The 26,849-nt window shown below is 41.8% G+C and overlaps 1 protein-coding gene across 7 annotated transcripts; it reads left to right on the top strand.

Annotated features, from left to right (window-relative positions):
* The first annotated feature begins 1,581 nt into the window (after window positions 1-1,581).
* Window positions 1,582-26,497, top strand: LOC124469226 (adhesion G protein-coupled receptor F5-like). Of its 7 annotated transcripts, none has more exons than XM_047022378.1 (38): window positions 1,583-1,706; window positions 2,151-2,306; window positions 2,435-2,537; window positions 3,723-3,771; window positions 3,972-4,124; window positions 7,527-7,691; window positions 7,884-8,036; window positions 8,126-8,296; window positions 8,505-8,552; window positions 8,660-8,719; window positions 9,234-9,383; window positions 9,469-9,639; window positions 9,848-9,895; window positions 10,003-10,062; window positions 13,990-14,049; window positions 14,564-14,713; window positions 14,799-14,969; window positions 15,178-15,225; window positions 15,333-15,392; window positions 15,907-16,056; window positions 16,142-16,312; window positions 16,521-16,568; window positions 16,730-17,254; window positions 17,365-17,406; window positions 17,663-17,740; window positions 18,058-18,173; window positions 18,280-18,338; window positions 20,933-21,075; window positions 21,186-21,389; window positions 21,706-21,900; window positions 22,041-22,187; window positions 22,386-22,561; window positions 22,698-22,862; window positions 23,009-24,379; window positions 24,587-24,628; window positions 24,753-24,812; window positions 25,064-25,133; window positions 25,499-26,497. In XM_047022378.1, the coding sequence occupies exons 2-38, from the start codon at window positions 2,254-2,256 to the stop codon at window positions 25,567-25,569; spliced, it is 5,706 nt and encodes a 1,901-aa protein (XP_046878334.1). In that variant the 5' UTR covers window positions 1,583-1,706; window positions 2,151-2,253; the 3' UTR covers window positions 25,570-26,497. The 7 variants fall into 7 exon arrangements, with proteins under 7 accessions (XP_046878337.1, XP_046878338.1, XP_046878334.1 ...); XM_047022379.1 differs by having other exon boundaries at window positions 2,148-2,306; window positions 17,690-17,740; XM_047022377.1 differs by having other exon boundaries at window positions 2,148-2,306.
* The last annotated feature ends 352 nt before the right edge of the window (window positions 26,498-26,849 follow it).

Genomic DNA, 26,849 nt, shown 5'->3' with positions numbered 1-26,849 from the left:
TTCTCCATCCTCAGGTAGCCCTACAGATCAACGAGGTTCACTCACAGCAGCATCTACTAGCAGGTTCAGCAGCCTGCGTAGTTCAGTATCTATAAGCAATTTCAGCAGCCTTCGTAGTTCATGGAATATAAAAAAAATGCATAAAGGTATTCAGGATAGCCCAGGGCACTGATCAAACTGTTAGATAACTATTAAACTAGAAATGAGGTCACGCCCTCTGCCTCTTGAGCTGGTGTACTGGATAGAAATCAAGTAGTTAGCAGTGTCTGTCGAGGCACAGCCTTTCAGAGGAGAGATGGAATGTGGAAAATCAAGTCAAATCTCTGTCAGCCGTGCAGGTAATCTGGAACATGAGAACATCTAATAAACTGACACTCGATCGGACTATGATTTTATCCCTTTCCTTTCTACACGTATTTATTGTGTTGAACTGAGGTCTCTAGGGCCCTCACACAAGAATAAACAAATGTATTCTTGTAATACCTGCGAACTTGTACTCATAACATTGTTTGGTGCACTTAAGATGTTTCTACTTCCTGCTATGTTATCCCTGCAATGTCATGTGTAGGAGAGAGAGACACAGAAAGAGACACAGAGAGAGACACAGAGAGAGATATTGTAGCTGAATGGTATTAATGCACTGGTAGAGGAGATGTGGTTATTGTGCAGTGTCTCTCTGAGTCTGTTATGCACTTACGATCCCAGATTTCCTGCTGTACTTTCTATCCATTTGTCGCATTGGAGAAAAGCGTTTGCTAAACATTTAATGAACACAATTTTAAATGTACACATTTTAATATCAGAATAATATTCTACATTAATAATTCAACATTTACAGACCTATTTAATCCGCATCAAATACAATATTGTCCGGTAGATATCTGTATTGGAAGATGTTCCATTTAACAATACATTTACATTTAGTCATTTAGCAGACGCTCTTATCCAGAGCGACTTACAGTAAGTACAGGGACATTCTCCCGAGGCAAGTAGGGTGAAGTGACTTGCCCAAGGACACAACGTCATTTGGCACGGCCGAGAATCGATCAACAGCTGATTAACAGCCCGACTCCCGAACCGCTCAGCCATCTGACCCCTAATATTACAGCATTGATTAGCTGAACAATAAAAGCTGCATGGGGTTCTGAGCAGAACAGATTTCTGATCATCAGAAAGACTACAGTATGGGATCAACACGCTGCATATTTGGGATCCTTACAATAAGGGAGAGAATTCAAGAAACACCAGTATGTTCCAAGCCTGGAAGCATCTACACTGAAACACCCTGTAGCCCACAGTATCACCATTTGAATGTGTCTATTTGCACTGTTTTAGTTGTTTGTCAGTATTGTGAGTCACTCAGAGTGGATATTGAGAGACAATGTCTGCCTTTTGAAAACAGGGTAGTCAATGTAAGCTTCGCCCCAACTAATGAGTTTAGTCACCACATACATGACACTAATGGTTTTTAAATGTAATGTATGTCACAGACAGGCAAGAAATAATCCAGCACTGTTCTCTTTCTCATATGAGGAAATAGAAGAAGACATCCAAACCTGTTGAGCCGGTGCTTGACACACAGGAGACTTGGTGCCGTGTTTCAGGAAGGGTTTGTGAGCTGAATGTTCTCCACAGTTGACAATAAGGGTTCACTCTCAGGGAGACAACAGACCACACAGCTAGTCGCTGAGGAGGGATCCAGCAAGGTGAGACACAAATACTGGATCTCCACTTAATCAGTCAAAATGATTTGTGACTTTACGATACGCATTCAGTTGTAAAATTTGGTTGGTTGTTGAGTTTACAGCTGTTTAATGTCTACATTAGTATTCTGTTAAGAGGACATTGACCTTTTTCCTCAAATGAAATGAAAGTGAACAGATGAAGCCGGCAACGGGTTTTCCAGTCAAATGATCTTCTGCATTACTGAGTGATATTACTGTAAATAACTGTTCAGATAGAATATCAAATATTTATCTAATTCTTTGAGGATTATGGAATTATATTTGCTCTTTAATCAACTTCCAATGTACTGTGTGTTGGAATGGGGTAATTTTAGGAATGGCTTTGATTAAGTTAATTTCCTGGTTAAAAAGTTAAAGTGATATAAATTACATTATTGTGTGGCGCTCCGGTTTGTTTAAAAGAAGCAGTGAAAGAGGACCCTGTGAATCCCATCGGCAGCCTGAGGTCAACCCTAACCCTGAGGTCAACCCTAACCCGGCGGTTACAAGACAGGACAAGCCTATCAGGATGTCATGGTGGTCGCTGGCACCTCCAATCCTGACAAAAGGGTTATTGTTAAGGTGGATAAATCACAGAAAAAATCTATATGAAACCTCTGATTTAATGAGCTGATCCTGCTGGTACTTGAGAATATTCGTTTTTGGTGTCTCATTCCTCTCAATCTCCTCTGTTTCTTTTTTACAACAAGAATGGCCCTGCTAAAGAATGCAGCTCTGGTCCTGGTTCTTACGGTGACATGCTATGTTTTGGAAACAAGAAAATTCACTGCCATTTCAAGGACCATTTCCCAGGTAATGTGTTTATGGTTTTAGAAGCAGTCAAATGAACATGCTATTCTAGGTAGTAATACAGTCAAATGCATTAATAAACCACTATAACATTCAAGATCAAACCATTATTGTTTGTGGCATCTCATTTGTTACAGTATGATTGCCTATTTTCAGCTATTATATATACAGACGTTTTTATGGTTTGACTTGCTTTTCACATTTGACTTTCATTACACAATGGGACAACAACGGAGCCTCTGTGTTGCTAATGTCAAAATGTCCTTGGAATCCTAGTAGAGAACAGTAGGCGTTGGAGTCCTAGTAGAGAACAGTAGGCCTTGGAGTCCTAGTACAGAACAGTAGGCCTTGGAGTTCTAGTACAGGACAGTAGGCCTTGGAGTCCTAGTACAGGACAGTAGGCCTTGGAGTCCTAGTAGAGAACAGTAGGCCTTGGAGTCCTAGTACAGGACAGTAGGCCTTGGAGTCATAGTACAGGACAGTAGGCCTTGGAGTCCTAGTACAGGACAGTAGGCCTTGGAGTCCTAGTAGAGAACAGTAGGCCTTGGAGTCCTAGTACAGGACAGTAGGCCTTGGAGTCCTAGTACAGGACAGTAGGCCTTGGAGTCCTAGTGCAGAACAGTAGGCCTTGGAGTCCTAGTACAGGACAGTAGGCCTTGGAGTCCTAGTACAGGACAGTAGGCCTTGGAGTCCTAGTAGAGAACAGTAGGCCTTGGAGTCCTAGTACAGGACAGTAGGCCTTGGAGTCCTAGTACAGGACAGTAGGCCTTGGAGTCCTAGTAGAGAACAGTAGGCCTTGGAGTCCTAGTACAGGACAGTAGGCCTTGGAGTCCTAGTGCAGAACAGTAGGCCTTGGAGTCCTAGTACAGGACAGTATGCTTTGGAGTCCTAGTAGAGAAAAGTAGGCCTTGGAGTCCTAGTACAGGACAGTAGGCCTTGGAGTCCTAGTACAGGACAGTAGGCCTTGGAGTCCTAGTAGAGAACAGTAGGCCTTGGAGTCCTAGTACAGGACAGTAGGCCTTGGAGTCCTAGTGCAGAACAGTAGGCCTTGGAGTCCTAGTACAGGACAGTAGGCCTTGGAGTCCTAGTGCAGAACAGTAGGTCGACCGATTAGACCACTCATGATTTGAAAGACCATCAATTTCCTTTCATAACTGTGTTTTTATTTGTATTTAATTCTCTTGACAGGAGAATTACACTGTAGAAGTATTGCCCCATTTTAGGGGGAAAAGAGCAGGTTAGTAAACAGTAGAAATGCCTTTATTAAACTGCCATTTGAAATGAGTAATTGGCAGGTTTTGTAAAAAAAACATTAAATCAATACAGGAATCATGGTTACTCACTCTGAACTTTCAAATGAGTTACTCGTGTTTGTAGTATGTAGTCAGACATTAAATGTACTGCTTGTCATAACCTTTTATTTGCTTTTTCTTACAGTCCAAACAAATCAATGGCTCTACATCATCGATATTGAAATGAATGTATCTGACATGAAAACTATACAAGACTTTAAGTCCTTTGTGAACTCCTCAAGTGTCCCCATATTGCTCAACAACAACACGGCGATCACAGAGATCGGCATTACAACAGGTGAGTTCAATTACAATCTAGTACAGCTAGATAAGAGTTTAGAGCTAGATTAGAGTTTACAGCTAGATTAGAGTGTACAGCTAGATTAGAGTTCACAGCTGGATTGAATATATCATCTTCTGCTGTACTTTCTATATGCACTATTTGTATTCTGGTTTGCAGAGATGGCAAAAGTAGACACATCCTTCACTCAAGTAGAAGTACATGTTTAAAAAGACTCTGGTAAAAGTTGAAGTACCCACTGCACTTTCACTCAAGTTAAAGTAAAGAAGTATGGGCTCTGACATACACTTAAGTAAAAAGTAGCCATGACTACTACCTGTTTTAGTGTCACGCTTAGGGTTGCCAACTTTGTCACTATGAAATACAGGATAAAAGGTGGCCTGCTGCAACATGCGGGCATGGTTTTGTGTGTGACTGTGATTGGATAATGACAGATGTTGGTGATCATCAGCACTGCTGCTGTTGCTGTTGTATCTGTCAAGGCCTCGTCACACCAGGGACGTGCACAGGAATTTTGAAGGGCAGTTGCTCTGGCCTGAAAAAAGGGCACCCCCCCCCAAAAAAAGAAAAAAAATAGTAATGATAGTAATTCATGTCATGCATTACTTCCATCATTTATTCTTTTTGTTAAAATAAAATGTTAAGAACTAACCATCAGCTGACGGGTAGCTTAGTTTTCCTACCAAAAAATTAGCATGTGAGAATGGGCTGGTTGTCTGGTAGGCAAGCTAGCCGTCTGATTATTTAGGCTAAACGTGGCTAACTGAGCCTGGATTTATGAAGATTTTAATTGATTTCATAAAACTTCTACAACTTAAAACTCACCTTTTCTGACAACGTCAAAGCAGTTTTTTATCGACACGGAATAAAACAACCGTCACCGTCTCTTAAGTGCAAGAAAATGCAGGCTCGGGTGGCGGTCGCGTGCAGTACCGCAGAGTAAACAGATTAGGGGGCATACCCCTCCCCCTTGTGACCTCCACTCTCGTTGCCCATAGGCTTATCGATTGGAATTGAATAAGGCTACTTTATGAAATGTTTCGGGTGGCGATTTTTTAAATCTAGGTCTACATGAAATTCTGCAGCTCTTTGAATTCTCTATTATTTATTTATTTTCCTCGGAGGGGCACTTTGACTCGAGGAGGGCAAACGGGCAGTTGCCCGGGCAGCTTTAACCATAGCGTGAGCACGTCCCTGCGTCACACCATAACGTTCTGGTCAACGTTCTCTGAACGTTCTAATCGTTCAATTTTGAGCGTTCTACGGCGAGGTGGGAATGCAACAGGGTTAGGGTTAGTAAATTTACAAATTAGCCATTTCATCAATAAAATACGCACATTTTCAGCAACTACACTGCCCATTTCTCTTCACATTTTAATTCAAATGCTGATTTACATGTACCGTTTAGCTGAAATATGAATTGTAAAAACTTTACAAGCAATGGCGGTCAAAGGATTATTTTCGTCCCGCTATCACGGCAACCCCGCCCCTGACGCAAGCGGTACTTAATACTGACCAATCACAGCCAAGGGTGTCTCCCTAGCTATCCGTAGCTACGACGGACAGTTAGAAAATTCAGGAGGTGCACGTCAAGCTCTCAGGCTGACGGAGAGCTCGTAGAGGGCGTTCAATGGAGACGAGGGCGTTCCCATGTGTCCGTTTTTCGAAAAACGCAGAAGCATATATCGGCCTTAAGGATCGGGGATGGGACTTCAGTGACAACTGGTAGACTTCACAAAATTGAGTGGCCTACCATAAATGATTATGTAGGCCTACATCTAAAAAATCCCCGCAGATTGTAGGTCTGGTGCCCTAATACACAGCATGCTCCATAAACCAGTTTACATACACCACTGTGAAATAAGCACTGCAATTACACACGTCAACGTGTTAACACGATATGAGCACACGCACACAACACTGGCAACACAATGCACTGAGTGGGCACACAAACTCCAAACGGCAGTGAGGTTTCACGGCATCAAACAAAGGTCTAAGTATAACTAGCCAAAGGTACAACACATCTGCTTGGAACACTGACCGTACAGTAATATTTACTTTTGTATTACCGACAGTAATACAAAAGTTAAAATATAGCTGCAAGCAGCAATGGCAAAAAAAAGGCAAAATGTTGTAAAATTGACATAATAGATAGTTACACTGGGATTAACCAGATGACTTGAAACAGTCATTTATGTCAGAATAAAAATAAAGAAGTTTTTACCTCGACTGGATAGAACCCACCACCCTTCACACATCAGCACTGCGTCTCAGCCATTCACAGACTTAAACAGTTGATTGTTCAGTTTTTGTATCAGAAAATAAGACATTTCTCCAATAGCAAGCATTGAGTCAGAGGATTTTTTGTAAGAGGAGATCGATTTAGAATTTTTTTCCCAAATTATCACTGTACAGGAAAATCCGTCATGACGCACCTTATGGGTCCTTGAGGCTTTTTTGTTCCTCATGAAAAATGAAGCATGTACACTAAGTTTCTAAAGAATTGGAGCCATGGGGTGGAAATGCCATCACTTTGGAAATCGGACATTTGGACCAGGGACTTTTTGAGATATTGGAGCGCAAGGAGAAGAAAAATAATAAGAAGAATAAGAATAGTAACAAAAACAATAGGTTCCCTCCTACCAGAGGAACCCTAATAAGAATACTAACAAAAACAATAAGTTCCCTCCTACCGGAGGAACCCTTATAAGAATACTAACAAACTAGGTTCCCACCTACCGGAGGAGCCCTAAGAATAATAATAATAATAAAACTAACAAAAACAATAGGTTTCCTCGTACCGGAGGAACCCTAATAATACCAACATGCCCCTTTTAAGGGGTTTGTCCTTAATCAGTGTTAATTGTCTTATTAGAAGCAGCTGGAGGCACGGCCACGAATGTCTCAAAAGCTGGCCACCTACTGGAGGAGCTGGAGGCTCCGCAGCATGCATTACACTAATCCATTACATACTTCTTGTTGCCTTCTGCCTTGTTCCATGGTAGCTTCGTAGACTAGCTTATGTTTGCTGTGCGTGATTGCCAGGAAATGAAAAAAGGGGCGCAATGAAAATAAATGATATTGATCCCGCCACCAAATACAGATTCAAACTAAAGAAACAAGCCTGCTTTGAAAATGTTAGAAATAGAAAGTAGTCCAGATATTTGTGAACAGAATGTGAGTAGTGAAAGTAAAAAGTTGTCTGTAAAATTGTGAAATAAAGGAATAATACAGGAAAATTCTACTTAAGTAGCCCTACAGTAACAAAGTATTTGTACTTCATTACTTCCCATCTGTGCTGCTTTGGATAAAAGCATCTGCTAAATGAATACAAATGTGAATTTACACTGGATGAAGTTAAGGATTTCCAAAACCAAATCCATCCTCTCTCTCCATCAGTGTGCCTGCCCACTGCCTCTGGCTTCCAGTGCAAATGTGAGGACCAGTTTGCTTGGCCATATCAGAGCTGCATCACCTACGGAGCCTGTGACAACATCGTCAGCGGCCCTTGTGGATGCATCAACAGTCTCCCCCTGGATGGAACGTTCTGCCAGCCAAAATCAAGTATTTACCAGTTTTGAAACTAACAAGTAGATCCAATATAGAGATGCTGTTGGGGTCACAACTCTGGGATTGTTTAGCACAAGTAAATTCACTGTGACATATCAAGCAATGACTATGTATTGTAGAAATTTTACAATATCCTTGTATTGTAGACAGAAGAATTGTGACAGATCTTCTGTGATTGATTCACAGCCCTGCTATCAGCAGTCGAGTACACCATAGACGTCGAGCTAAACGTCACTGACTTGGCTACAGTTGAAAAACTAAAGGTTTTATTTGGCAACATGACCTTTTTACTATCACTGGGTTCCCAAGTTAACGTCACTGAAGTTGGCATTACCACTGGTAAGGTGCAATCATCATTTGACAAATGATTATTGTAGTTTTCTGTCCTAGTGGCAATCACCGTATAGCGCTCCTTCCCTCTTGTTCAGTGTGCCTTCCACAGCTGACAGGATACCAGTGTAGGTGTGAGGACCAGTATCGCTGGTCATGTGACAAGTGTGCCACCTACGGACATTGTTCTAACATTACAACTGACACGTGCAGCTGCATCAACGCCATTCCTGCAGACGGACAGTTCTGTCAGTCAGTACTTCAACAAAGTACGAATCGTAACATCTCGGTTAACATTTTGGTTTTTCTTCCTGTTGTGACATGAACACTTTAAATTGGATGTCTACTTAGTATCAAGGATGTTATTTTAACGGCAAAATCATTCAGTGGTTTGAATGGCAACTGTTTTTAAGTGCCAATAATGCTGAAAGATCATTAAATAAATATTCTTTTTCCTGATATCTTCTCCATTAACAGACTTTACAACCTGTCCTCCAACAACACTCCCTCCGATGACAACAACAGGTACTTTTCAAAAGAAACAAGCTCCCTGTTAAAAGGCCATCTGTATAATACAATTCATTTTGAAGTCCAGCACAGACCAGTGAACATTCCTCTCAATCTTTCCTCAGTTGCCAACACAACAGCATTCACCAGTCAGAGTAGCACTGCAAACCTGACCACAACACCCAGTAAGTATCATCTCTGACAGCTGGGATGTGGTTACTTTGTGATGTGCCTGGTAAATACAGCCTGTTCCTTGACTCCGACCACCTAAATACTGTACAACTCTGCACTACTGATCCTTGATCTGCTGCTGTACTTTCTATATGCAGTATTTGTACGTTTTTTACACAGGTACACCTTCGCACTTTTCAAGGTTCATGTTGTTTAATTGTATCTTGTTTAACTATATGCTCTTATGGTTCTTCCCTTTGAGACTTATTTAGTTTTCACAATGTATGCTTCAGGTTTCGGTTACCCGCAATGTTTGGGGTTATCTCGTTGTTATGATCAGTGACCTATGCACTTTTGTTAAGCTCTCTTTTGGAAGTCGCTTTGGATAAGCGCGTCCGCTAAATGCATAAATGTAAATGTATGTTGGTTTGGATAAAAGTGATCAGTAGGTTCAGTCCATTTCTCTCCCTGTGTCTGTGTGAGGTTTAGTTACCTATAATCAACAAACATTCCTTTTTCTTTCCTCAGTCCTTCCAGTATTTTATTACCTCATCGAGATTGAGGTGAACACCACCAATGTTGCAGCGTTGGAACAACTGAGATCTATTCTCAGTAGCAACATTTTCCCCATCATCATCAACAACCTGATTCAAATCACAGATGTCAACATCTCTACTGGTAAAAACTCTAATACATTTATAAAGTGAAAGGATGTGCTCCATTACAGGTATTCATGTTTGTCAATGTGGTTTTCCATCGACAGTTTGCTACCCAGTGGCTACAGGATACCAGTGTAGGTGTGAGGACCAGTATCGCTGGTCATGTGACAAGTGTGCCACCTACGGACATTGTTCTAACATTACAACTGACACGTGCAGCTGCATCAACGCCATTCCTACAGACGGACAGTTCTGTCAGTCAGTACTTCATCAAAGTACGAATCGTAACATCTCGGTTAACATTTTGGTTTTTCTTCCTGTTGTGACATGAACACTTTAAATTGGATGTCTACTTAGTATCAAGGATGTTATTTTAACGGCAAAATCATTCAGTGGTTTGAATGGCAACTGTTTTTAAGAGCCAATAATGCTGAAAGATCATTAAATAAATATTGTTTTTCCTGATATCTTCTCCATTAAAAGACTTTACAACCTGTCCTCCAACAACACTCCCTCCGATGTCAACAACAGGTACTTTTCAAAAGAAAAAAGCTCCCTGTTAAAAGGCCATCTGTATAATACAATTCATTTTGAAGTCCAGCACAGACCAGTGAACATTCCTCTCAATCTCTCCTCAGTTGCCAACACAACAGCATTCACCAGTCAGAGTAGCACTGCAAAGCTGACCACAACACCCAGTAAGTATCATCTCTGACAGCTGGGATGTGGTTACTTTGTGATGTGCCTGGTAAATACAGCCCGTTCCTTGACTCCGACCACCTAAATACTGTAGAACTCTGCACTACTGATCCTTGATCTGCTGCTGTACTTTCTACTTGCAGTTTTTGTACGTTTTTTACACAGTTACACCCTTGCACTTTTCAAGGTTCATTGATACGCGGGTTTTCTATACACATGTGAGGACGTCTCTTGCTGTGGTCAAGAGGTCACGCAGTGGGCTAGTGACAATACACATATAGATGTTTATTTGTATCTTGTTTAACTATATGCTCTTATGGTTCTTCCCTTTGAGACTTATTTAGTTTTCACAATGTATGCTTCAGGTTTCGGTTACCCGCAATGTTTGGGGTTATCTCGTTGTTATGATCAGTGACCTATGCACTTTTGTTAAGCTCTCTTTTGGAAGTCGCTTTGGATAAGTTCAAGTTCAAGTCTTTTATTTGTCAGGTGCACAGAACAACACAAGGTTAGACTGGGCACTGAAATTCTTAAGACAAGACAACGCAAGCACTTGGCATGACTTAACATATAAGTACACGGAACAAATTTACATCTATGCTGAGCGTAGATAAGTGAACTTCCTAAATATACAGATAGCAATAAATAAACGACTATACTAAACCTGAGACTAATACTTCCTAAATTACAGATAACAATAAATAGTACGCTATACTAACCCTAATGCACAAAAAACCTGTTTTAACCCTATAACCTATTCTAACCAAAGTGGAGTACAGTGCAATAGTGCAAATTTGCAGATCAGTGACTATGTCAATGACCAAACAGGAGCCTGGTGGCGAGGTACAGTGAGGTACAGTAGTGCAATGTTACTGAAAGAGCAACCAGTAGCTGAAGGTGACAGTGTGTAAGTGACTGGTGTGCAGTGAAAATGTCCATATCAGTGTGCATTGAGAAGCCTGATGACCCTTGGGTAGAAACTGTAGTCCAGTCTGCGTGTGCGCGACCGGATGCTGCGGTAACGCCTGCCAGAAGGCAATGGGGTAAAGAGACTGAAGGATGGGTGGGAACAGTCTCTTAGAATCCTGCTGGCTTTCCTTAGGCAACGTGTGTGGTAGGTGTCCTGTAGGGCTGGGAGCTTCCTGCCGATGATAAACTCAGCAGAACGGACACACTTCGTAGGGCCTTGCGGTCCCGGTCTGTGCAGCTCCCATACCACACTGTGATACAACCAGTCAGAATGCTCTCTATAGTGCATCTGTAAAAGTTAGTGAGGATGACTGAGTCCATACCAAACTTCTTCAGTCTCCTCAGGAAGAAGAGGCGCTTACGGGCTGCTTTGACCACCTTGTCCGTGTGAACAGACCAGGTGAGGTCATTGCTGATGTTCACCCCGAGGAACTTGAAGCAGCTGACCTTCTCCACTTCCGATCCATTGATGAATAGGGGTGCATGCTCCTCCTCCTGCCGCCTCCTATAGTCCATAATCATCTCCTTGGTCTTGCTGATGTTAAGAGAGAGGTTGTTGTCCTGACACCATGATGTCAGGGTGTCAACCTCCTCTCTGTAGGTTGACTCGTCACTATCAGCGATGAGGCCCACGATGGGTGTGTCGTCAGCAAACTTAACGAGGAGGTTGGAGCTGTGCGTTGCCGCACAGTCGTGGGTGAACAAGGAGAACAGAAGAGGGCTGAGCACACAGCCCTGGGGGTGCCTGTGTTGGTGATCAGTACAGATGAGGTGCGGTCACCGATTCTCACCACCTGTGGCCTCCCCGTCAGGAAGTGGAAGATCCACTTGCAGAGGGAGGTGCTTAGTCCCAGGTCCACAAGCTTGGAGACCAGTCTGGAGGGGATGATGGTGTTGAATGCAGAGCTGTAGTCAATGAACAGCATCCTCACATATGTATTCCCCTTGTCCAGGTGGGAGAGAGCGGTGTGCATAGTCAGAGCGATGGCATCGCCTGTAGACCTATTGGACCGGTATGCAAACTGCATAGGGTCCAGTGTGGGGGGCAGCGAGGAGCAGATGAATGATTTGACTAGCCGCTCGAAGCACTTCATGATGACAGAGGTCAGTGCTATTGGGCGATAGTCGTTCAGACATGTGACCTTGGTGTTCTTGGGCACAGGGATGATGGTGGTCCTCTTGAAGCAGGTGGGGAGTACAGACAGGTTAAGGGAGAGGTTGAAGATGTCACTGAAGACCCCTGCCAGCTGGTCAGCGCAGCCCCTAAGGGCCCTCCCTGATATGCCGTCTGGGCCAGGTGCCTTGCGAGGGTTGATCTTCTTAAAGCACAGCCTCACCTCGGCTACAGTTAGTGTAGGCACACCACTGGCTTGGCCTTCAGGTAGCTCCACTGCAGGGGGGTCACTGTCCCTCTCAAAGCGGGCGTAGAAGGAGTTCAGCTCGTCTGGCAGTAGGACAGAGAACTGGGTCTCATTGTAGCCTCTCCCTTTGTAGTCTGTAATGGCTTTGAGTCCACTCTACATGCGCCTGGGGTCAAAGCCATGGTAGCTGGACTCCACCTTGGTCCTGTAAGCCCTTTTCGCTGCTTTGATGGCCTTCAGAAGGTCGTATCTGGCCTTCCTGTACTCATCAGGGTCCCCAGAATTAAAGGCGACAGTGCGGGCTCTCAGCTTGGCCCGGGCCGCGGCATCAACCCAGGGCTTCTGATTTGGGAAAGACCGGACAACCTTCTTGGGGACAACGTCGTCAATGCAGTGCTGGATGTAGCTGGAGACAGTGTCTGAGTATTCGTTAATGTCCCCATCTGCTGCGTCCCTGAACATCAGCCAGTCAGTGGTGTCAAAGCAGTCAAATCAAATCAAATTTATTTGTATAGCCTTTTTTACACGCAAGCATGTCACAGAGGGCTTCACATGCGCCCATAGAACTGCCCCTCAACCAACCTAAACCCTCAAGGAAGACAAGGAAAAACTCCCAGAAAAACTCCCACCGGGAGAAAAAATGGAAGAAACCTTGGGAGGAGCAATTCAGAGAGGGATCCCCTCCTCCAGAGACGGTTGGTAAGAGAGAGGAGCAGAACACAAGCTAAACATAGTCATACAGTGTCAATGGGTTTTGAAACACCAAAATCCATTGTTCGGCTTTATAGACGTTGGATGGGACCGGGAAACTCGCTGTTGGCCGTCATGGAGACTGGATTCCGGGTGACGACCTGGTTCAGCGTAGGCAGACCGACGACCAAGCAGGTCCTGACAGCTCAAACCCCCCACACCACAGGGAATGTGTGGGGGGGGGGACAATCCTCCAGTCCTGGAGGGTCGCCACACACTCGTCACTCCATAGGTGAACTGACCTCTCAACCGGTCTGACCTGTTTGAGCTTTTGTTCATATGCGGGGAGGAGAAGAATGGAGGTGTGATCAGCCTTCCCAAAAGCAGGGCGGGGGAGGGGTTTGTAACTGCCCTTGAATGTTGTATAACAATGGTCAAGGATCTGGTCTCCACGTGTGAAGAAGTCAATGTGCTGATAGTACTTGGGCAGGACTTTCTTCATGTTAGCTCTGTTGAAATCACCAACAACAATGACGGCTGCCTCTGGGTGCACATTTTCCAGACCATTGATAATCCCATACAGTTCATCCAAAGCAGCGGCCTTGTCTACCTTGATACTAAAGCAGCGAAAAGGGCTTACAGGACCAAGGTGGAGTCCAGCTACCATGGCTCTGACCCCAGCGGACCGATAAGCGCGTCCACTAAATACATAAATGTAAATGTATGTTGGTTTGGATAAAAGTGATCAGTGGGTTCAGTCCATTTCTCTCCCTGTGTCTATGTGAGGTTTAGTTACCTATAATCAACAAACATTACTTTTTCTTTCCTCAGTCCTTCCAGTATTTTATTACCTTCATTTTGAAGTCCAGCACAGACCAGTGAACATTCCTCTCAATCTTTCCTCAGTTGCCAACACAACAGCATTCACCAGTCAGAGTAGCACTGCAAACCTGACCACAACACCCAGTAAGTATCATCTCTGACAGCTGGGATGTGGTTACTTTGTGATGTGCCTGGTAAATACAGCCCGTTCCTTGACTCCGACCACCTAAATACTGTACAACTCTGCACTACTGATCCTTGATCTGCTGCTGTACTTTCTATATGCAGTATTTGTACGTTTTTTACACAGGTACACCTTCGCACTTTTCAAGGTTCATGTTGTTTAATTGTATCTTGTTTAACTATATGCTGTTATGGTTCTTCCCTTTGAGACTTATTTAGTTTTCACAATGCATGCTTCAGGTTTCGGTTACCCGCAATGTTTGGGGTTATCTCGTTGTTATGATCAGTGACCTATGCACTTTTGTTAAGCTCTCTTTTGGAAGTCGCTTTGGATAAGCGCGTCCGCTAAATGCATAAATGTAAATGTATGTTGGTTTGGATAAAAGTGATCAGTAGGTTCAGTCCATTTCTCTCCCTGTGTCTGTGTGAGGTTTAGTTACCTATAATCAACAAACATTCCTTTTTCTTTCCTCAGTCCTTCCAGTATTTTATTACCTCATCGAGATTGAGGTGAACACCACCAATGTTGCAGCGTTGGAACAACTGAGATCTATTCTCAGTAGCAACATTTTCCCCATCATCATCAACAACCTGATTCAAATCACAGATGTCAACATCTCTACTGGTAAAAACTCTAATACATTTATAAAGTGAAAGGATGTGCTCCATTACAGGTATTCATGTTTGTCAATGTGGTTTTCCATCGACAGTTTGCTACCCAGTGGCTACAGGATACCAGTGTAGGTGTGAGGACCAGTATCGCTGGTCATGTGACAAGTGTGCCACCTACGGACATTGTTCTAACATTACAACTGACACGTGCAGCTGCATCAACGCCATTCCTGCAGACGGACAGTTCTGTCAGTCAGTACTTCAACAAAGTACGAATCGTAACATCTCGGTTAACATTTTGGTTTTTCTTCCTGTTGTGACATGAACACTTTAAATTGGATGTCTACTTAGTATCAAGGATGTTATTTTAACGGCAAAATCATTCAGTGGTTTGAATGGCAACTGTTTTTAAGTGCCAATAATGCTGAAAGATCATTAAATAAATATTCTTTTTCCTGATATCTTCTCCATTAACAGACTTTACAACCTGTCCTCCAACAACACTCCCTCCGATGACAACAACAGGTACTTTTCAAAAGAAACAAGCTCCCTGTTAAAAGGCCATCTGTATAATACAATTCATTTTGAAGTCCAGCACAGACCAGTGAACATTCCTCTCAATCTTTCCTCAGTTGCCAACACAACAGCATTCACCAGTCAGAGTAGCACTGCAAACCTGACCACAACACCCAGTAAGTATCATCTCTGACAGCTGGGATGTGGTTACTTTGTGATGTGCCTGGTAAATACAGCCTGTTCCTTGACTCCGACCACCTAAATACTGTACAACTCTGCACTACTGATCCTTGATCTGCTGCTGTACTTTCTATATGCAGTATTTGTACGTTTTTTACACAGGTACACCTTCGCACTTTTCAAGGTTCATGTTGTTTAATTGTATCTTGTTTAACTATATGCTCTTATGGTTCTTCCCTTTGAGACTTATTTAGTTTTCACAATGTATGCTTCAGGTTTCGGTTACCCACAATGTTTGGGGTTATCTCGTTGTTATGATCAGTGACCTATGCACTTTTGTTAAGCTCTCTTTTGGAAGTCGCTTTGGATAAGCGCGTCCGCTAAATGCATAAATGTAAATGTATGTTGGTTTGGATAAAAGTGATCAGTGGGTTCAGTCCATTTCTCTCCCTGTGTCTGTGTGAGGTTTAGTTACCTATAATCAACAAACATTCCTTTTTCTTTCCTCAGTCCTTCCAGTATTTTATTACCTCATCGACATTGAGGTGAACACCACCAATGTTGCAGCGTTGGAACAACTGAGATCTATTCTCAGTAGCAACATTTTCCCCATCATCATCAACAACCTGATTCAAATCACAGATGTCAACATCTCTACTGGTAAAAACTCTAATACATTTATAAAGTGAAAGGATGTGCTCCATTACAGGTATTCATGTTTGTCAATGTGGTTTTCCATCGACAGTTTGCTACCCAGTGGCTACTGGATACCAGTGTAGGTGTGAGGACCAGTATCGCTGGTCATGTGACAAGTGTGCCACCTACGAACATTGTTCTAACATTACAACTGACACGTGCAGCTGCATCAACGCCATTCCTGCAGACGGACAGTTCTGTCAGTCAGTACTCCAACAAAGTACGAATCGTAACATCTCGGTTAACATTTTGGTTTTTCTTCCTGTTGTGACATGAACACTTTAAATTGGATGTCTACTTAGTATCAAGGATGTTATTTTAACGGCAAAATCATTCAGTGGTTTGAATGGCAACTGTTTTTAAGAGCCAATAATGCTGAAAGATCATTAAATAAATATTGTTTTTCCTGATATCTTCTCCATTAACAGACTTTACAACCTGTCCTCCAACAACACTCCCTCCGATGACAACAACAGGTACTTTTCAAAAGAAACAAGCTCCCTGTTAAAAGGCCATCTGTATAATACAATTCATTTTGAAGTTCAGCACAGACCAGTGAACATTCCTCTCAATCTTTCCAATAATGTGCCTACACTACTGTAATAATTACCAATCTGGTGTGTGTCTTTTGTTTTAGATGCTTCCACAACAGATTTGACAATACAGCAGAACACCACCCTGACCCCCACAACCCAGCAGACCACTACCCTGACCCCCACAACCCAGCAGAACACTACCCTGACCCCCACAACCCAACAGAACACTACCCTGACCCCCACAACCCAGCAGAACACTACCCTGACCCCCACAACCCAGCGGAACACTACCCTGACCCCCACAACCCAGCAGAACACTACCCTGACCCCCACAACCCAACAGAACACTACCTTGACCCCCACAACCCAGCAGAACACTACCCTGACCCCCACAACCCAACAGAACACTACCCTGACCCCCACAACCCAACAGAACACTACCCTGACCCCCACAACCCTGCAGACCACTACCCTGAAGCCCACAACCCAGCAGAACACTACCCTGACCCCCACAACCCAACAGAACACTACCCTGACCCCCACAACCCAGCAGAACACTACCCTGACCCCCACAACCCAGCAGAATACTACCTTCACCCCTACATCACAACAGACCCCAGCAACCAGTAAGTACAGTTTTTTGTTCAGTTATACCTCCGGGTTCATTTACCTGTAACGTTTCTTTTTTTATGAAATGAAAATACAAAAATTACTGGTTATATCTTTCTCCTTACAGACTCAACAACATTGGCACCAACAACAATATCGACCAAAGCTAGTAAGTGCCATCCATTTACATTTACATGTAGTCATTTAGCAGACGCTCTTATCCAGAGCGACTCACAGTAAGTACAGGGACATTCTCCCCGAGGCAAGTAGGGTGAAGTGCCTTGCTCAAGGACACAACATAATTTGGCACGGCCAGGAATCGAACTAACAACCTTCTGATTAACAGCCCGACTCCCTTACCACCAGCCATTTGACCCCCTTTTTTTTTTACTAATCTGTTCTGTCTTCTAATGTATATTCCACAGTAACCCCAATATCCCCCACAACCCCAGGCACCACCTTGCCCCCCACAACCCCAGGCACCAACTTGCCCCCCACATCAGGCAAGTACAACTTGACAGCTGTGCATGTTGAAGAGCATTTGACTGCAGATCAGGAGATTGCAGGTTCTAATCCCCCCTATATTCGGAGGAAAGCGTCAACTAAATGAATACACCGTATTTTTTTTTAATCACTTCTTTCTACTCAAAGATAAGCCTCAACAGTGATTAATTTACGATTAGATGTGTATATATAAGATAATATGTAATGTACGATTTTTGTAATGCACATTGTGTACCACTGGAAGGAATTACTTGAATTGCTTGCTGTGAGACGCAAATACATTTTAAGTCTGATTATTCTTTGATATTTTCTGTAGGTTCTGTAGGAAATGTGTGGAACATGCAGTTCAGTTTGAATAGGAAGTTTACAGATGACCTAAATGACATTACAAGCTCTGCATACAATAGTTTAAAAAGCGGGATTGAATCAAAGGTAAGAACATGTTTCAAGACATTGAACTGAAATTCCATGTTGAGACATAATGTACAGAGAGTTCTGCTTTTACTCAAAGTTTATTAACAGTTCTGTTTTCTCCCAGCTCCAGCAGCAGTATGGGAAAACTCCAGGTTTTGTATCTGCAACTTTAAAGCAATTCAGGTACTGTTTGTTTTACTACAACTATCCAGAGCATGTGTTTTATTTGTTTAGCCTTTTTTAACCCATGAAGGATTCATTGAGGATTATCTTTTGTTTAAGCATCCTGGCTACAACAAACAGCTCTGTGTCATTACATTATCACAGGCAACATAAAGCCAAAAAAAACAAACATGAAAATGTCAGCAGCATAGTGGGATCATACACTAATATAAACAATCTGAAAATCATGAAATCATCCTCAAAATGCTTAAATGATTTAGAAACCATTACATCCAGTAAAAGGCAATATCATAAAGGAGTTCAATACAATGGTGCAGAGTACACCCTTTAACAAGCCCTTTAACCAAACTCAGTTCTAACATTTAACACCCTGTGAACAAGAAGGAGTCAGGTGACTGAGTGGTTAGGGAATCGGGCAAGTAATCAGAAGGTTGCCGGTTCGATTCCCAACCGTACAAAATTATGTTGTGTCCTTGGGCAAGGCACTTCACCCTACTTGCCTCGGGGGGAATGTCCCTGTACATACTGTAAGTCGCTCTGGATAAGAGCGTCTGCTAAATGACTAAATGTAAATGTAAGAAGAATACATTTCCAATAAATACAAATGCTTAAATAGGATGAAGGCTATCCGATTTATACGGTATACAAAATATACAAGGTATACAAGATATACAGGGTATACAAGTTATACAAGATAAATAAGGTATACCATACCAGTTTACAAAGTACAGAGGTGCATGAGACCGATCCAGTTTACAACAACAACAAATTAAACAAATTTAAACATGTGGCTCTAGGGTTAGTGATAACTCGTGTGGCTTTAGGGTTAGTGATAACTCGTGTGGCTTTAGGGTTAGTTATCACTTGTGTGGCTTTAGGGTTGGTTATAACACATGTGGCTTTAGGGTTGGTTATAACGCATGTGGCTTTTGGGTTGGTTAAAAACTCATGTGGCTTTAGGGTTGGTTATAACGCATGTGGCTTTTGGGTTGGTTAAAAACTCATGTGGCTTTAGGGTTGGTTATAACACATGTGGCTTTTGGGTTAGTTATCACTCGTGTGGCTTTTGGGTTGGTTAAAAACTCATGTGGCTTTAGGGTTGGTTATAACGCATGTGGCTTTAGGGTTAGTCATGGGGGTTTTAGGCACGGGCTGACAGTTCATGTCACGTGGGGGGCGCACAAGCAAAAATCAAAAGCTATATCTGCCCGGTTTTCTCTTATTTATCATTTCACTTTGTTTGGAATTGGCATATTGGCGCCCCCTTCAGGCAGCTGCAGGCACCTCTGCTTGCTGAGACGGTGAAGTGCAGCATGTTCCGTCGTTTGTGCCGCCAGGTAGTACCGTTCCGTGTACTGTCGGCGGGGTAGGGGGCGGCACAAGATTTCTTTGTCCCGGGGGGGTGGGGAGGGGGGGGGGGTGCAAGTGATAAACTCGCCCGGGGCGCCCAATGAGCTAGGACCGGCACTGGGGTTAGTTATAATTACTGGTGGGCTGTCATCGGCGTTAACGTGCTGCGTTAAGGTTAGACTGTTATCGGGCAATAAAAAAATATCACCGTTAATCTATTTTCAAAGTTGGGTTGGGAGCTGGGTCTATACTATGCAAGCTATGATGACTTTCATCTTGATATTTTAGCGCGAATGTATACCTAGCCTAATTGCACTATAGGGAGTGAGGGAACGAGTCTGCAAACCTGTGTGTAAGCCTTGTGTATAAAATTACCACATCGGGAAGAGTCATCGTCAAACTACTGTTTGAGTGCAACCGAGGCAAGCCCGTCAGCACAGCTCTATCAGCCGAGCTAACTAATCTCCTCCCTCACCTGGCTTGAGAAACCCGTTCTCAAAGACTTACTTTTAGTCATCGGCGGAATTCAAATGAGCCATTTCAATCTAGATTAATCTAGATGAATTCCAAGATTACAGTGAGATTAATCCAGATTAAAAAAATTAATAGTGGTGGGCATAGACAAAATTATGCCCACTACTAGTTATACCTCATATGGCTTTAGGGTTAGTTATAACTTGTGTGGCTTTAGGGTTGGTTATAACTCGTGTGGCTTTAGGGTCAGTGATAACTCCTGTGGCTTTAGGGTTAGTTATAACTCATGTGGCTTTAGGGTTGGTTATAACACATGTACAATGCATGAGTTGTAAATATCACTGCCCCATCACTGTGGCACCAGGAGATCTGACTGTAATTCCAATTGTGTACTCTAACTAACTGTACTATTAAATTAATGTGTTGTTTTGATAAATGATTATGGCGTGCAAGAACATCTTAGTGCAACTCTTAGGCTACTCACCATAACTTGTATAACTAACCTGAAACATGAGTTATAACTAACCCTAAAGTTGAGAAGCGACTAACTTATGCACTCACACAGTCTGGGAAGGAGCTTCCCTTCCTGCCTTTGGCAGCTGTGTTGCTGTTAGCCTGGATAACATTTTTGAAATCATGTTTGTCTAATATTATAGTTTGCTCATTTGTGTGAACTATACTGTGTACAGTATAGAACTGTATCAATATTAGCAATATTTGTCAGCTCATCACTTAAATCATTAGCGTAAATATTTCTTATTTCTTTACAGGTCGGGAAGTGTGATTGTGGACTTTGAAGTCGTAACGACTAACACAAACCTTGCTGATATCAAAAGTGTTGAATCAGGGCTCATAGCAGCTCTGGCACCTGACTTCATAGTTCAGAATGGCTCTTTTAAAATCACTTATAAAAGTAAGATGATGATAATCCATCTCTTTGTTGTTCTTACACTCTTACATGTGTACATTTTCAGTAAATGAATAAGGTCTTAAACTCTCTAAAACCCTGCTCCGTATGTCCAGGTCCTTTTCCCTTACCTTACACCCCCAAGCCCATGTACCCTGGGCCCACTCTGACGCTCACATGCGGCCCTCCTCCTGCTTTCATCGTGACGGGAGACTTGGGGGTTACATGGAAAGTTAAGGGAAAAGATATATCTGGCAATCCAAAATTTACCAGGGAAAACAACATACTGAAGGTTGAAAACACTAGGACTAGTGATACTGGTGAGTAATACGATATAAATGGGGCAGATTACAGTTACCCATCAACTATGATGTAATGTTACCCATCAACTATGATGTAATGAACAGGGCAGGGTTATCCATCAATTATGATGTAATGAACAAAGGAATTTTACCTCCCATGGGTAGGTACTGTGTATCACACAGTTTTATTGAGTAGGTAGGTAGGCTGAAAAAACTTTGAATCTAAAAGTCAAATTATTCAAATTCAAAGCTCGAAGTAAAAAATGAAAAGTGTGATTATTTAAGTGCCAGTCAGTGTGTCAATACTGTAGATGTATTTGTCCCATTACTTCAGGTCTTTATGAATGCACTCTGAAGGGATCAAGCGTAGACTTCCATCAGACAGGAAATGTGACTGTTGAAGCTCCTAATGTCCGAGCCCCAACTCAAATCAACTCAAAGTGTGAGGTGGGAGGAATCACTCCTCTTGAGTGTTGTGTACAGACACCGTATGAAGTGCAGTGGATATACAAGTCCACAATTGTATCAGGTGAATATGAACCTATATATCAGAGTAATGTTATCCAACACTAACATTATGTGAATTTATCATGAATATGTACGCAAATGACCGTTATATGTATGTTAAGTGTATGAGTAGCTACTTATTTTGCAATATGTTTCTCACAGATGGATTTGAAGAAAAAGATTCCTACTGCGTCACATATGATTTCCCTATGCCTGAAACTTGTGAAAATACAGAAACAAACATTTTCTGCCATGTCAAAAGTCCATCCGGCTATAGTGTAAAAACTAAACTGAAAATTTTTACAGAAGGTAAGAGATGTATTCAACATAAATACCTATAACCCTAACCATAATACCTATAACCCTAAACTTATTGTACATGAATACCTATAACCTTCACCCTATATTTCAGAGTTGATGTGAATACCTATGTTTCAAAGTTGATTTCCAATGTTTGATGCTTGATTTCCTATGTTTGCCTGCTATTAACACTAAATCTATTTGAAGATGTAACGTGTAATGATGCTAAGTTTGGCGATGGAGGAGAAGGGGATGTATCAGAAATACAATGTGGACCTAAGAAAAATGGATACATTATTGCTTCTTGTGAGGGTGCTGTTTGGGTAGTCAAAAAGAACACTTGTGTTTTGACTGTGATTCTCAACCTACAGAACAACTCAGAGGTATTGTACTATGATACACCACTAACCACCATTTAAAGTCTTTGGTAATTGTTCAATGTTTTTACTTTATGTATATTACCTTCATATTTGGATCACAGAATAGTTTTTTTGTCCCATTTCTTCTGTTTTCATATAGTCTTTACAGGCGGAAGGGGTTCTTGATTTTGTCAATGATCTTCAAAATGCTGCAGAGGAGAACCAAAAGGATATTGAAGATTCCACTGCCACTATATCCACCCTCGTTACGATTTTGAAGAATGTGGCGTCTGTTTCTACTAATGTCAGTCGCCCTGTTATGGAGGTATGTTGAATGCAAACAATTATGTACAATACTTAAAACAGTGCTAATTTGACATTTACAACATATCAAGGTTCTTCTAGTCTGACAATCTTTTGAAAGAAAGCTGTTTTATTGCAGCTTAAATGACTTAATTTTTCTACCCACAGGGTTTTCTTAAAACAGTTAATGTACTCATTTCAGAAGGAGCACAGGGTTCCTGGGGTCAGCTAAATGCCGATTCGTCTGGCAGCACTAGCAACACCAGCTCTATTTTACTGGGGTCCCTAGAAACCATCACTGGGGCTCTACAAGGGGAGCCCTTTGTCTTTAACACAAGCACCATGATCCTGACAAGAACTAACTTCAGTCAAAATTCCTTCAGCTCAGAACAGAGCTCCAGTGTTGGCTTACATATTCCACAGATTAACTCCAGCAACAACTTCATTAACACTATCGCCTTCTCCACCCTGAACAACGTCTTGCCTGCTAGAAATGGCAGAAATCAGACTGTCAACGGTACCATTATCAATGGAAACGTGCTGCTCGTTAAGTTAAACGGAACCGTCAGAAATGTCTCTCTGAGCTTTGAAAAATTGAATTTGAATAAATCATTAGCTAACGTTCAGTGTGTATTCTGGAACTTTGATCTGGAGGGATGGGATGATGAAGGATGTCATCTGCAGTCTGACAACAATGAAACCGTCACCTGTAACTGCAACCATCTGACTTCTTTCTCCATCCTAATGTCACCATCCAATGAAGGCTTCAATGATGAACAGCAAAATGTGTTGGACATCATCACCTACATTGGAGTGGGCATCTCCATGGGCAGCCTGGTTGTGTGTCTGATCATTGAAGCTTGTGTCTGGAAGAGCATGACCCGGAACAGCACCTCCTATATGCGTCACGTCTCCATAGTAAACATCGCCGTCTCTCTCTTGATAGCAGACATTTGGTTCATCATCGGAGCATCCATTTCAGCCAATCCAGGGGAAGACAAATATAATGCATGCAGCACGGCAACATTCTTCATTCACTTTTTCTACCTGTCCCTGTTCTTCTGGATGCTCATCTCAGGCCTCCTCCTGTTCTACAGGACCATCATGGTCTTCTCCCACATGTCAAAGTCCACCATGCTGGCCATTGGCTTCTCTGTGGGCTACGGAGCGCCTCTCATCATAGCTGTTGTCACGGTGGCTTCCACAGCCCCAAATGATACATACATAAGAAATGATACAGAGATGGCCTGCTGGCTGAACTGGGGCAGTAGCAAGGCTCTCCTGGCATTTGTGATCCCAGCCCTGAGTATAGTGCTCATCAACTTCTTAATCCTCATTGTGGTTCTGTACAAAATGCTGAGGAGAGGTGTTGGGGACACTGCCCAGCCTGATGAGAAGAACACACTCGTGGTCATCGCCAGGTGTCTGGCCATCCTCACGCCCTTCTTTGGTCTTACCTGGGCACTGGGAGTGGGAACATTGGTGGACTACACAAACTTTGGAACACATGTTGCTTTTGCTTTCTTCAATTCCTTACAGGTAAATTAATTGCTTGTTCTTTGTTTCTGCTTTGTTAACCCCTTGCACATATTTTCTCAGTATTTTATATTTATGTATTTACACAAATTATACATATACCATATACACGCATTAACTATAGAGCTTTATTGAGTATTGTATACTGTGTGAAAAATATCAACTTTGTTTTACAAATACCTTTTACAAATTGTCTCCAATTTCTCATAGGGTTTCTTCATTTTGGTGTTTGGAACACTTTTAGATAGCAAGGTAAATAGCATTCTTACATTAAATTCTAAAATATCTTACTATGTATAAATTAAATTGTGTCAATTTAAACATACATTTTTGGTGTATTTTACATATTTACAATATGTATATCCATATTTTATAGATCAGGGCAGCAATAACTAGACTGTTCCGAGGAGCCAGTGGAAGCTCCCAGGGTACCGGGGTAAGTCCACCTTTTCCACGTTTAAGCTACAAACACACACATTACATTCAGTGGGCAGACACTTTATCCAAAGCCAATATCTGAGACTTTCATGGCCCAGTGCCATTACTGGTGTGGTCATGTGAGGTGTGGTCACATTAACATGTTCCACCTTGTACTGGTCTCATCCTGAGTCATATTAACATGTTCCACCTTGTACTGGTGTGGTTCTGTGAGTCATATTAACATGTTCCACTTTGTGATGCTTCCAGACTCGCAGCACCAGCGCTGGGCCATCCTCCTTCAGTGCCTTGGACATACTCAGAAGAATGCGGAGAAGAAGTAAGTTATCAACATACTTAGTCAAATGTAATGTATCAGTAGATAAATTATACAAATGACACCTAAAAATAAATGATGATACCAATCATCAATCAATGCCGCAAAAGGCCACCTGAACAAGACCTTCAAACAATTACATTGATGTAATTAAAACAAACCTCCTGGTACGAAATTGGATTGTTGTGATGCATGGGTAAAATATCAACAATACAGTACCAAAACAGTATAGTGTCTGTGATCTATAGTATTAATGCAATGCTTCAGTTATAAAGGTATTTCATCACATGGAACCTAGTTTTTAGTCTAACAAAAACTGCTGTACCTGTCCTGTACCTGTCCTGGACTGACTCCTTTCTGTTCTTCAGACGTCTACAACGTCTCTGAAGTTGCAAACACCAGCAGCTCTGCTGCTACAGAGTCTTTCATCAACATCTGATGTTAATTTACTGTTGGATCATACAATATTAAATTTCTGTATTAAATGTAATCTAATGTTTCTAATGTTAATCTAAATGTTTCTAAATTTAATTTAGAAATGAAGCAGTAATCAGCCCCACAGTATCATTGCATTAACACAATATTATATTTAGCACTTAAATCATAGTATGTTGGGATTTAAAGCATTTTTCAAGTAACATTGTTGTAAAATCAGTTAAACAATGTGTGTTATTATTTTATTTATTTATTATTAAGCAAAATATTTGGGCCAACAGTCTAGAAAGGTTTCTAACAAACGTATTTAATTTTGGTGGTAATCTCTGTGAGGTCTGAAGGCCCAGATGCAGTCAGACCTTTAATGTGTAAGGAATTACTGAAAGCTAGTGAGAAATGTTTTTTTACCATTTGCTAAATTAAATAAATGTATGTGGATAAACAAATATATTTTTTATATACAGTATAGTGTCTGTGACTTATGGTATTACTGTACGCATTACTTCAGTCACAATGTTATAAATTACTGTTTTTCATTTAGCATAAATTGGAATATAAAATTGACTGGCAGTTAAATAATCACACTTATGAATAGTTACTAATATGCACATATTGTATACATAACAAAAACATATATTTTTGTCATATTGTATTGTAATTCTTTTTTTTAAATATGTAAATCAAATGCTGGCATATCTTCTGACTAAACTTCAGGGTACCAAGATTTATAAATAACATGCAAAAATAATGTTGTTTGTGTAGTTTGGTTAGTTTGCAAATCAAATCATTCAGATGAGGAGCACGATCCAGTTGACCTCATTCACCTTGAAGACAAAAACTGTGGACAAGCAAGATCAACATGCCTTTTTTGAGTGAATTTTATGCTGTACATCATCAGCAAGAATCTTCTGAAATAATTTACCATGAGAATACTGAGTTTACTGTCGTTTTTCTACTAGGTCTGGAAGGAACCTTGCTTCAGTCCTAAACCCCAGAATGAGGGTGAATGCTCTGTAGTGAGGATGTTTTGACACTGTTTGAAAGCATACAAGACAGTAGCCTGTTTTACCTGTGCTGATTGTGGTTCAGGCTTGGGATTGTTCTGTGTTCGTACATGAAAGAGTGGATCACTAGTTATGTGGAACTCAGGCCTACAATGACATATTATCAGAGCAACCTGCCGAACCTGCCAAATCAGTTTATAGGCAAATAATTGATGTAAGCCAGGCCATATGGCCCCAGTCAATATTTGCATATTTACCACTGACTGTAAATGGTTGGTAA

This window comes from Hypomesus transpacificus, chromosome 6 (genome assembly GCF_021917145.1).
Source record: "Hypomesus transpacificus isolate Combined female chromosome 6, fHypTra1, whole genome shotgun sequence".
Classification (NCBI taxonomy): domain Eukaryota; kingdom Metazoa; phylum Chordata; class Actinopteri; order Osmeriformes; family Osmeridae; genus Hypomesus; species Hypomesus transpacificus.
This window is presented reverse-complemented; position numbering and strand designations above follow the sequence as displayed.

What these genes read in the sequence shown, in the direction of transcription:
- LOC124469226 (XM_047022378.1), top strand. Translation starts at nt 2,254, where the DNA reads ATGTCATGGTGGTCGCTGGCACCTCCAATCCTGACAAAAGGGTTATTG. An exon ending in AGATGTCAACATCTCTACTG is followed by an intron (nt 16,057 to 16,141) that starts GTAAAAACTCTA and finishes TTCCATCGACAG; the next exon opens with TTTGCTACCCAGTGGCTACT. An exon ending in CCCTCCGATGACAACAACAG is followed by an intron (nt 16,569 to 16,729) that starts GTACTTTTCAAA and finishes CTTTTGTTTTAG; the next exon opens with ATGCTTCCACAACAGATTTG.